Here is a 12,525-nt window from a genome sequence, read left to right on the forward strand (position 1 = left end):
TGATCCCGTAAGATAATTGTATATAAATACAATATATTTATGACGTCCAAATAGGTGGGTTTAAATCGCTATTTTGAAGTAATCCCACAGCAAAGATTTGAAGCGACGCGCCACTGGAGATATCGCGAGATTTGCGTTCGTTGTGTACTTTGCAAGGCGCAGCGCTGCTCCACCATTTCGCTGCGCTAAGTCTCCTCCCATGACCGCTACATTCTGCGCCGACAGCCAGGCTCTCCCGGTCGGTATTTTAACTTCTTCTCGCACACCGAGGGGTACCTCGTTGGGTACCGGGAGACAGTTTGGACCGCTGGCATCACGGATTGAGTGTGATTTTACACGGATGACGACTCCTTCAGCGAGAATTTAGTAAAAGAAAACTGGTCGGAAAATTCAGGTAGGTGGGAACTTAAGATGGCGGCCTTGAAAGGGAGGGGGCCCAAGAGGAAGTAATGAGGGGCGTAAGGGGAGCTCAGACAGCCGACACCACAGAGGCAGGCGATACGTTGTTTCACACTGCTCCGGTGGTTGCTTGTTTGCATTTAAAGACGACTTTGACCGGCCACTGGGATGTTGCGCCGTGGTTTGAATCGGAGCTCAATTTAAAGTGTGGCTAGCCAGCTAATAAGACTTAACATTTTACTTATTTGTGGTCGCTGCTAAAGAGCCAGCAGTCGGAGAGAGCGCAACCCCTAACAGCCCCGTATAAAATTGTAAAAATGTATGTAAAATTAAAAAAAATACATTTTTATTCCCACATACACTCTGAGAACAATAAACCCGCATGCGTGGTTAAAACAAATAAAGAGCGCTTTTATTTTGGCTTACGGATATTTGACCCCCCGCGCACTGACGTCACGAGCGATTGTCCCCCATGTAGTTCATGCACAAGCGGCTTTTAATAGCACTTTTCAGTTGATGTGGCTCATTTCAAAGCAGCTTGGCACAATTGAAAGCAATAAATAAAGACATTACATAACCGCGGTTGGGATAGGGCGCTTGCGGGTCTCACGAAGGCAACTCTGTTAGCTTGCTAGTTAGCTGCCTACTAGGTGCCAGCCTAGCACTGTTGTTGTACAAGGCTGGCTGGCTGGCTGGCTGGCTAGCTAGCTAGCGGGCTACACATGCTAGCCAAACCGGCATCGCTGAGCCGCCAAAACATCAAATTTAATGTCTTTTATGACGGGAACGCTGGTCTTACTTTGAATTTGTTGTTCAACTGTGCCTCTCGGCTACTGTTAATACGTGTGGCTGCTTTTCATATAAGCCACCAATGCTCATGTGACCACCGAACAGAGATAATGAATTACCCGGTAGACGTACCTGTATTTTTAAACTTGATATTACCAAACCAGTACCAATGGTCCTTTATAAAAGCCTTCGAATAAATGACTGGAGGCGGCTTTCACGCTCACCGGCTTGTGCTGCAGGGACCCCAACGTCTTCCTGTGGGCGAATGCAGCAAACAAGTTCCCCTAGCTTCCCCACTCTTTTTTTATTTTATTGCTGCTGCAGGATGCACAATCCAACATATTGGAGCAGCGGCGAGCTAGCCTGCTAGTTACTCATCCCGCAGGTTGTGACATGGCAAAGTGCATACTTTTACCAAGCTGTCTTCTAACCGGTTCCTGTATAGCTTCTTAGAAGAGATTCATGTAGTCGATCAGACTTTGAGCTGCCACTGCAGTGCGTGAATAAAGTTTCCTCTCTCTGTGTTTCCTTCTCCAGAACATGTGGAGGGGATCCTAATTTCAGCATCCTGGAAGTAGAAAGCACTGAAGATCTGTGTCTCACACCACAGACAGGTGAGAAGTGTCTTGAAATCTGATTGAATGCAGATTAGTTTCCTGTTCATTGTCGCTCAATTGGCGCCTTGTGTCGGGCCGTGTCCTGCAGGTGCAGCGTGTGGCCGGAGCAGCACCGAGGAAGGAAGCTGTGGGGAGGCGGCAGTGCTGCAGCGTGCCTCTCCGGCTGTGGATGTGCTGGGTGGCAAGCCCCAGGCTGCACAGAATGTGTCTGGGGAGTCACCTCGGCATGTCCCGCAGCCGGCCGCTGCTGCCCCCCGCCCGGTCCCTCCAGTCCTCGCGCCATTGCCAGAGAGCGGCCACTCAGTGTTCCTGGTCATGGAGACCGCTCCCCCTACCGCCTTGCCAGAGACGCTCCCCATTAGTGGTGATGCTAATGCCTACATCTCACAGGAAGTCCGCTCATCCCTCGCTGAGGACTTCAGGACCTCTAACAGTCCTTTTCTCGCCTCACATGCACAAAATGACAACGAGGTGCGAGTGTTGCGACACGACTTACAAACTGCTGCTAAAGAGACAAACCTCTCAAATAGCGAGACACATCAGATTCAGCCGCAAACAGGCGCTGGACTTGAGGTTGTCACGGCGGCGCACGAGTGCAACCCTGAGAATGGAACGAGCTTGGAGTTCCAGTCGTATGCGGGTGGAACTATTGTCCCACAAGCGCAAGTTCAGATCTGTTTCACAGCCTCACCCTTCCCAGATGCCGGGGAGCACGGAGCTAGTGAACAATCGGAGCAAGCGAGCACTACCCAGGACTCCGAAGCACCTGTACCCGCATCGTGGAACTGCAGTGAGCAAGTTCACCTGCCACAAGTCATCAGTCAGCTCGTACAGGGTGCTGTTGACATGTCTGAGCACGTTAATGAGGCGGATGACACGTCCGACAAAGCAGCACCACTCACAACAAAAACACTTGAGACTCTAAACACAGGAGAACTCCCAACTGGACCTGGATCTGGTTCTCCTGCTCCAGCATTGTTCCACGGGACTGCTCCCGGAGAAGACGCTGACATCCAGACAGGCTGCCTGAGGGAGGAACAAAGTGAAAGGTCCTCCAAGGGCTCGGCACTCTGCCCGGCACTTGACTCGGACTTCGTTGTGTCCCTGCAGGCGGAGCAGGAGGAAGCAGAACCATCTCAACCCTGCCAACAGATCCCCTTAACAGAGACGCCCGTGATCGCCGAGCTGGTGCATTCTGCAGAATCACAAGAGATCGTGGTGGTGAGCGAAGCGTCGTGGTCAAACATGCACCTGAAGCAGAGTTACCTCCTGCAGCACGCCGACGGCAGCGTGTGCGAGGCCGCCATCGTCACCGGGCACGCGCCCGCCGAGGCGAAACTGTACGAGGACGGCGTTCAGGCCGACCTGGACCTCGAATCCCAAAATGTGGAAGTGTACCAGTTCTGTGGCCTGGTCGAAGAGGTTGCCGAGGAAACGGTGTGCGTCAGTACCAGTGTGCAGATACCGCACTCCCCGGGGTACGAGGTCAATTTGTTTAACGCTTTGTTAGATTCCTCCGAGGGCCTGGAATCCCACCTAGAACCTTCTATTCACACTATAGATGACAGTGACACGGTCATCATTTCCCAGCAGGCCTTGCCTGCATCGCACGATGCAGGCCAAGCGCAGGTTTGCTCCAACAACAACGTCCACAACCTGTCAGTGGCTGCTGCCATGGGACAGCATCTGCTGTTAGACGCCAGCTCCAACCAGGTTTGCTTGGTGGAAGTGGACTCCTTCCCCATCCAGCAGACGGACACTCCAACACGAGTCATGATGCCATGTTCTCATGTGAGTGAGGACAGACAGGAAGCAGAGGGACAGCCTGCTCCACCGTTGCCAGTGGACACTGCAAAAGGCAAGCGGACGGAACCGTGCGTCACGCCTGAGGCCCGCATTTCCTCTCCTGCAGGAACCCAAGAGCCTCCATCTGAGGATCCATCCCAGCATGCCCAGCCAGAGGCTTTCATCACTCACCCTGCAAGGATTCTTGGTCCCAAACTGCTGCTCCTGCAACCAGGATCAAGCTCTCTCCTGAAGCACCCACCCTCCCGTCTGGCACAGGTGACACAGGGGAATGTGGACCCCAATCCGGACGACGCGGCGTCTGATGAGTGCCTTGCTGTTGCATCTTCACCTGCGGCCGAGAGCAACCACGCACATGGAACCAAGCCCTCCGTCAGTGAGGCCGCAGCGGCTTCACCATGCGTTACCAGCTCTGCCGGCCAACCAGAGGCCTTACCTGTCACGAGTACTTCAAGCCCGATCCCAACATCTCACACCAGTGGCGACTCGCTCGCAGCACAGCATGAGCAAAGTAGCGGTGTGCCACCTTCCTTCAGCGCTAACGACCCCACCATGCAGCCCGACTCGCCCTTTGCGGAGGAGGAGGAGGAAGAAGATGAGGATGAGGAAGAGGATGAGGAGGACGACGAAGCACCGGGGGACGCGGAGGCCATGGACGACGCGTCGGGTCAGGTCAGCAGCGCAGACGAAGGCAGCGACGACGACGCAGACAGAGAGGAAGGAGAAATGACAACTCCCTGCTCGTCACACAAAGTAAGAATCATTGTGTCTTTACTTTTCACTTTCAACAAAACTTTGCATAAAAGTGGAACATGAGCCAAGGAAGGAGCCATTACACTTTAGTGCAGATACGAATAACGGTGCGATTTGTTTACAGTCTACTTGTGTTGGGGTCGAATATGACCCAGCAGATGGAATTGTGTTGACAGATGCTTGCTCTGTCTGGCACCCTTTCATCCCGTCACACTTGCCACCACCTACAGGACTAGGGTGGGTTTTTTTTTTTCAAGCAAACAATCTATGGTTGTTTGGCCTTGGTGGAGGTCTCTGCTGAGTGACGTTCTACCTCGGTGGGCCTCTGGAGGGAGAGTCTGGGCCACATCAAGTATTCCGCGTTTCAAGTAGTCCTCCAAAAAGAAAGTACAACTGATCCAATCTTTGTTATCTTTGTTCATAACAGTTCAGATTAGAGCTGCATCGATTATCCAGTTAATTGACAACTATTTTAGTACTTGAGTCATCTTTTTTTTTTTTTTTAATTTAAGAATGTAAATATCTTGATTTCAGCCTTTCAAATGTGAGTATTTTAAAGTTTCCTTAGGTGCCTATAAAAGCAGACCTATTATCTTTACGCTTTAGGCAGAAGAAGGTATTCACACACGCCAGCCTTGACTTTGGAAAATGGCAAATTGCCTTTTTTCTGTTATGCTGCCAAACAAACTACCAACTGTTTGTGTTTGGGTTCATATCGATTTGTTCCGTTTAGGGCCTAACCGATTACTCGAAACAGCAAGCTAGATGAACCGACTAAGAAAATAATGGTTAGTTGCAGCCCTAGTTCTGTCTATATGAACGAGTTCTTAAGAACATAAGCATCTTGCCTACTCCTTGGCTTGGTCTCACACATTGTCGCTGCTGCCATGCTTCCGGCTTCCCATCAAACTTTAGGGCACTTAGCTTGTTAGTTGCTAAAGTTACGTGTTTAGCTTTCACCTAGTTGTTTATTATTGTGTGTTTACTTACCTGTTACATGTGCCGTCATTTTTGTGTTCGCACCGTCATTGTAGTTAGTGTTGAGTCAGTGATAGCCTCCCCTGTTGATTTTACTGTGTGACAAGGCCACTGTGAGGGACTCAAGTTTGCCACAATGTGTATATCATTTTAATAATATGGAACACCCCAACACTGTCAAGTGGGAGTGGGCACAAAATGTGATGCGGGCCGGCAGTTTGAGACCCCTGTTCCTACACGATTCAACCTCAGAAAAGCCAAATTTGACAGTGTTTGAAATCAGACTCATGCAGTTTTTGTTGTTTTTAAAGTGAACATCTGCATTGCTGTCATGTGACACCCTGTTGTTTATGCACCCTGAGTCTGCATGTTTGTACATTTCTTTTTATTTAGTGATAAATAATCCACTTAAATTGGCCGCATGCTAAGTCATGTGTGTTTTCCAGCATGGACAGAGCAGGACAGACAGACAGGCACTGTTCCGAAAGGTAAGTGCTCCCAGTTAGGTCACTAGCATGTTCACCAGCACACCTCAGTGAGGCGCTCTTGTGTGGTGCACTGTGGCTTCAGAGAGCACACTAATCATGCATGCAAAGCCCCCAGCAGCTTGGTTTATTATTTTTGTGTGTGTTTGCTTTGCTCTTCATGCACGAGGCTTTGACCTTCGTCATTCTTCTGCCTCTCACCCCCTTCTCTTTGTTTCTCAGGTGAGGAAGTGGATTGCAGACAGGGTCTCGCCCTCCACTTCCTCTTCCTCCTTTCTGGAACCCTCACCCAGCAGCGATTGGACCACCTCTCGCCATGAGAAGTCTTCGCCTCTCCGGGGGCCTCACGGCAAGTTCGTGTCTCCCTCATCTTTAGGGGGTTACAGTTCCTCCTCGTCCCCGCCCGATCACTCAACTCCTCAGCGACCTCGCGGAGAGCGACGTGGAGACATGGTGGAGTTGGCCAAACACGTGAGTGGCTGTTGGCTTTAATGTGTCTTCACTTGGGGCCACTCCATTAGAGTGGACCATCTGATGAGATCCAGTACAAAGGTAATAATGTGCCGCTGCTTCTGGTGGTTCTGCAGGAGGCAGACATTGAGCACCGGACTCAGGCGCTGAAGCGTGAAGGCTGCTGGTCCACAAAGCGTCTCACCCGCCTGATGGAACCGCCGCGGCCCAAAGTGCACTGGGACTACCTGTGCGAGGAGATGCAGTGGCTGTCTGCTGACTTTGCCCAGGAGAGGCGCTGGAAGAGAGGCGTGGCTAGAAAGGTAGAAGGACACAGGCTGAACAAGCTGAACATTCATGCTGACAAATAGCTGCCGTGTTTGTGTTTTGTCAGGTGGTCCGAATGGTGATGCGACACCACGAAGAATTGAGGCAAAAAGAGGAAAAAGCCAAGCGAGACGAGCACGCTAAAATCAGGAGGGTGGCTTCTTCTATAGCCAAGGAAGTGCGGGCTTTTTGGAGCAGTGTGGAGAAGGTACAAGATGATTGCTGAAGTTGTGAAGGCTACCAAAATCCAGTTAAAAAAATCCAGTAACTGATCAGTATCGCTTTATTTGAGGCAGCAAGTGAAGTGCAGTTGTTTTCATCTTCTGTGGCGACCTCAGTGGTACCTGACACTTGCGTCTTGTGTGCGACATGTCAAGGTGGTGCAGTACAAGCAGCAGTCTCGGCTGGAGGAAAAGCGGAAGAAGGCTTTGGATCTTCAGCTGGACTTCATTGTCGGACAGACGGAGAAGTACTCGGACCTCCTCAGCAAATCCCTCGCTCCCACCAGCCGCCCCGAAGCGGTCCCGTCGCCTTCCAAAACATCTGCGCCCTCTGCTATTGATGAAGATGGTGAGAATTGTTGCTCAGATAAAACCCTTAAAAAGTGTCTATCCTTGAGTCCCACAGGGACCCTGAGCCACAACACTTAAAATTATATTTTAAAAGCAAAAAATATGATACAATAATATAGTCGACTGCTAGCATATGTGACCATTAGTGGTTTAAAAAAGCAGACTAAAAAATACGTCTGTACTTAATTGTTCAGCCTGAATAAGATGGCTGGGGTTCATGGCTGTCACTCACGGCTGTCTCGTACACACGCACGTGCCTGTAGCGCGTGCACATAGACAAAAACCAGTCCCAGAGAAGCGACAATTTGCAGTTAGGACAAAGCACCTCGCCCACCCCTGGCGACTATTGTCTCAGGCACTGTGTCTGGAAGGTGAGAAGATGCTCTGAAGTCAGTTATTGGGGCATAGCTTAATGCTCTGAGCATGAAGAGACCGGGACATACAGTAATCCCTCACCATTTCACGGCTTCACTGTATCAGTTTTTCAAAAATATACTAATAAATCATGCTGTTTTGTGGTGTAATACAATATTATTAGTCTTTCTTCTTTTTTTGCCTAGAAGCATTTTCAAGCATAAAAATAATTTTAAGTAAAATATGGCATTCCAAAGACTCATTCAAAGATGTTGTGATGATATGTAGTATTCTACACTGGTCACTAGGTGTCAGTCATGGTACTCTAATGTTCCAGATGTGATCGCTGGAACAATAGGCTTTTATTGCAGGTTTGAATGACCTCACAGTAGGCACGATAATCCCTAACACGGGCTGCAGTTGTGGCTGTAACCCACGCCAAGATAAAACTGAACTCTGAACCCCTGATGTCACTTCCTCTCTGCTTCCCACTGCTCCCTTAGCACCGGAACACATTTACAGCAACACACAAGTGCACGTCTTACTTATGTATTCAATGGCTTATTTTCTCTTATGTCTTCTATATTGGGTAATAGGAGTGTAAAGGTGACTATAGGGTTGTTATTTAAGGTCTAGGGGGCTCTAATAATATGTATGTAGAAAGTCGTAAAGAGGTTTTCTATGTAACTAGGTTAATTAATACATGAGGGATCCTACGTCACGGAAATGCACTTATTACAGTTGAGTCTGGAACCAATTAACTGCGATAAACGAGGGTTTGCTGTAATACGGTCGAAAATTTGCATCCTCTAGGCATCCGCGTAACCAATCACTTTAAATAGAAACAAAAGGTTGTATTGTAGAACATTGTCAGCCTCAGAAGCACTGGAGCTCAGACCATCAGTGACAAATGTGGCACAAAAGGCCCCAGATTCTCCGTTCTCAGTTCTCAGCCTGTCCAACCTGTTTGACTACACCGCCGCCATCTTGCATCCAAGCTATTACTCATGCGTCATTCCTGCTGCACCAGAACAGCTATGTATGATTCACAGCAGCGGATGATGACTGAAGAAACTCGGTCTAACCTTCAGCTTGACCTTGTTGTCCAATTCACTGCTTCCATCCATGTTTTCTATTGTGGTCAGACAACATTTCTTAGTAAGAGATACAGTACAGAATGAAAGGTTGACGCTAAAGTGTGGCCCTCGTGCAGACAGAGACTTTGAGCCTCCGTGCGAGGAGGACGACGACGAAGAGACCATCGAGGTGGAGGAGCAGCAGGATGGGAATGACGCCGAGAGCCACCGCAGGGAGATTGAACTGCTGAAAGAAGAGAGCATGCTGCCTCTGGACCAGCTGCTCAGTACGCTACAACAGCCTCAGGTACACCCAGGCCCTCCGAAAAGAAGTTACCGTACTTTGACAATATTGTATTGAAGACCCGTAATCACTGAATCCTGGGATTTTGCAGAACTCCGCATCGGACGAAGAATGCTCAGATGACTCCTCATCAGCAAGGCAAGAAGAAGAAGATGGTGAATTCACTGCCAATGAAGAGGATGGTGAGATCACTTTAAAAAGAAAAAAAGAGCCATCCTTTATTTGTGGCACATACACAGAAGAACAAGACCACAAGGGTTGTCGAGATAAACAGTAGAAAAGTCCAGTTCATTGCAAAGTTGGAATTAGAGCATTGTCTGGGAGTGGTGGTGAATGTTTTTCTGTGGTTCCCAGCTGAGGATGAGGAGGACACCATTGCCGCCCAGGAGAAGGTGGAGGGAGATGTGGATCATGCAGAAGAACTGGATGACTTAGCCAAAGAGGGTGTGTTTGGATTGTTTTTTTTGTGACCTCCTCCTGCTACTCTTTTTGTTTTTATTGACTTAGACTCTTTTTGTAGGAGATATGACCATGGAGGAGCTCCTGGAGAAGTACAAAGGTGCGTACACCTCGGACTTTGAGGAGCCCTCTGCCTCGGGCTCCAAGGCAAGCTCCGATTCGGAGGTGTACGGCGATGAGGAGGTGGAGACGGAAGATGATGAGAGCAATGTGGAATGCAACACTTCCTCCTCAGGTATGATAGGGTTTATTTGTTGCAGATATGTTTTAACAAGTTACATCACATTTACACAATTCAACATGTCTGAAAAGGAGTAGGAAGAATGTCTTATTACTGATTATTCATTCACACAGTGTCTTTTTGCAAGTTGACACTATTTTATTTTCATTTTGTTAACTTTCTGTGTGAAAAGAAAGGTTTCGCGGGGTAACTTGTGCAATGTCAAGGAAGACATTGCAGTTAGGGATGTCCCAATCTGATCTTCAGGATCGGTATCCGCTGCCGATCTGCTGTATTTTAAATAGCTGATAATATCGGCTTCCGCCCCAAGATCAGGCCGATCCGGTTGTTGTATAACATTTGTAACTCAAAAATGAATCAGTCCCTAAAGCTTTTGTTTGTGTATGTTTTGGTAAATTCCAGCCCGGCCTTCCTATTCCATCTTCTGGTGTAATCATTGTACTACTTTTGTTCATGAAGTCTTATATGAAGAGTAGCTAGTGATACCTTCTGCACGTTGATGCCATTTTGGTACCATTTTGCAGTGCAACTCGGTGAGTGACAGGGAACAAGCAGTAATATATAACACAGTGATGAACACTGTCCAACCAATGATAACATCCTGTTTGCACGTATTTACTATGGATGTCCCGATCCGATCTTCAGAATGGGGATCAGCTGCCGATCCGCTGTATTTTGAAGATCGGATAATATTGGCTTCTGCCACGAGATCAGGCCGATCCGGTTGCTGTATCACGTTCGTAACTCTGGGCCACACTCCAACATGGTAGGTGCCTTAATGTGCCTCAAACCTGGTTGCCACTCAACGCCCGCCACCTGCAAGAAGAAAACGCAACAGCACCATGCAGACATGTCTGCGGCTCTGTAGCTACAGCTGTAATTCCCCCTCACGGTGCCTGGACTGCTGTGTCATTGTGCGGGGCGCTCGCACGGGAAGTGCTGCTCTAACCGCTGGTTGTTTATACTAGGGACCGTCAATAAATTACTATTGCGTTGAAGAGTTTTAAAAAATGTCATATATTCTAAATCACACCACAAATTGATCTATAATCATGTCAAATGATTAGTCCTACCCTAAAAGTATTTTGTGCACCCATTTTTTCCAGTTTTATCTTTTGTTGGATGAACTTTCATTGGCTCTTGTATTGGATTAGGGACCTGACTTACAGAGGTTTGTTACAAAAGCCAAACAATATTCTGTGTAATAAAAAAGTAAATTCAGCAATACTTTGGTTGCGTTGTTTTTAATGCTTTGAAGAGCTATTTTCATAACCATATTCAATTCCAGAAATTCATGTTTGTAACAAAAGCTTATTATTAAAAAAAATAATTATCTGGATTGGATTGGCAAGGCTATAAAAAAAATAGGATCGGAAGACAAAAAATGTGGCTCGGGGCATCCCTAATTACAATGTTACAAATAAGGACACCATAAGATTAAAAAGTAATTAAATAGGAATAAATACAAAATAGAGAAGTTGGAACAAATGGGGACATTAAAATGGCTAAAAAGAGGCAGCTAAGAATGCAAGTACAGTAGACGCCCCTACAATGTAAATAATCCGTTCCAAGAACCTTTATGTTATAGGGATTTTATGTTATACGAAGCGTAAAATACATGTAAATAGCCTAATCTGTTCCAAGATCTTCCCAAACTCACACCTTTTGGGCCTTCAAAATATTCATAGTCCACCAAATATGGTGGGAAAATATAAGAAAACAGCATAAACATAGTAGAGTAACATTCCAATATTAAATAAGGTATAATGGTCGATGGGGAACGGCCGTATGGTCTAGCAACATCACTTAATTTCATACCACCATCATGCTTCTGGATCATTTCCTGCTTTGTTTCGATCGACAACTTTTCCCTTTTTTTCTTCTCACTTACACTTGGTTTAGGGCCCATGACTCCAGTCATTTTAACACAAAGAAAAGTAAACAAATTAAAAAGAGATTTCAATGAGTGCAAACTAGTTTAAGGGTGACTAAGATGAGGAAGGGAGCTCACACACAAACAGGACGCGCTGGATAAGTCAGCCAATGAGATAAGAGCGTTGGCGGTGCCCCGATCATCAGCCAATGAGATGAGAGCGTAGGCAGTGCCCCGATAATTAGCCAATGAGAGCATGACGCGTCAGAATTTGTGGATAACTTGCTGCTTCATTTCGATCGACAACTTTTCCCTTTTTTCTTATCCCTTACACTTGGTTTAGGGTCCATGACTACGGTAATTTTAACACAAATAAAAGTAATGAAATTAAGAAGAGATTTCAATGCTTCCAAACCAGTTTAAGGGCGACTACAATGAGGAAGGGAGCTTGCATACAAACATGGACGCGCTGGATAAGTCAGCCAAGAGTGTAGGCGGTGCCCCGATAATCAGCCAATGAGACGAGATGAGAGCGTAGGCGGTGCCCCGATAATCAGCTAATGAGAGTGTGAAGCCAGAAGGCGTCACCAAGTGTACTCTGTTAGTCTCTCTGTCGCTTGCACGGACTTGACGCTTTACGTTATATGGAATTCCTTACGTAATACGATGCAAATAATTTACATAAATTCTTTACGTTCAGTGGAATTTACGTAAAAGGAGGTTTACGTTATGCGAGGTACTACTGTAAAGGGATGCACCTATTGCGCTTATAAAGCCTTCTGAAAAAAATTCTCCATTTACATAATGTCACCTGCATATTAACCAAGCTACAACGACATTGTTATTAACATTTACACCCAAGAGCTACTTTACTGGTGTAGTGACACTTCGCCTCATCACAACGGCTAGCGATTAGCTTCACACACGCACGCTTGCAATGCTTCGGCCACTACCGAAAGACAACTACCGTTGCTGCTGTGTTTTTGTCGTTGAGTTTGGAGAAGTTAATGGTCGGTGTAGTGTTCCTTTCTATGTTGCTATG

General features: G+C 47.2%; 1 protein-coding gene across 3 annotated transcripts in view; it reads left to right on the plus strand.

The window, feature by feature from the left end:
* Window positions 1-162: 162 nt before the first annotated feature.
* The window catches only part of srcap (Snf2-related CREBBP activator protein), a 31,179-nt gene continuing 18,816 nt past the window's right edge, over window positions 163-12,525 (plus strand). For 2 of the 3 annotated variants that reach the window (XM_054768239.1, XM_054768241.1), the window contains exons 1-12: window positions 163-394; window positions 1,726-1,802; window positions 1,894-4,364; window positions 5,789-5,830; window positions 6,050-6,298; window positions 6,415-6,600; window positions 6,672-6,812; window positions 6,982-7,174; window positions 8,744-8,913; window positions 9,002-9,092; window positions 9,265-9,354; window positions 9,431-9,604. In XM_054768239.1, coding sequence (XP_054624214.1) covers window positions 2,121-4,364; window positions 5,789-5,830; window positions 6,050-6,298; window positions 6,415-6,600; window positions 6,672-6,812; window positions 6,982-7,174; window positions 8,744-8,913; window positions 9,002-9,092; window positions 9,265-9,354; window positions 9,431-9,604 — 3,580 coding nt within the window. In that variant the 5' untranslated portion in view covers window positions 163-394; window positions 1,726-1,802; window positions 1,894-2,120. The remainder of the gene's footprint in view (window positions 395-1,725; window positions 1,803-1,893; window positions 4,365-5,788; window positions 5,831-6,049; window positions 6,299-6,414; window positions 6,601-6,671; window positions 6,813-6,981; window positions 7,175-8,743; window positions 8,914-9,001; window positions 9,093-9,264; window positions 9,355-9,430; window positions 9,605-12,525) is intronic. The other variant, XM_054768240.1, reaches the window with a different exon arrangement.

The sequence above is a fragment of the Dunckerocampus dactyliophorus genome, chromosome 2 (assembly GCF_027744805.1).
Source record: "Dunckerocampus dactyliophorus isolate RoL2022-P2 chromosome 2, RoL_Ddac_1.1, whole genome shotgun sequence".
Taxonomy (NCBI): domain Eukaryota; kingdom Metazoa; phylum Chordata; class Actinopteri; order Syngnathiformes; family Syngnathidae; genus Dunckerocampus; species Dunckerocampus dactyliophorus.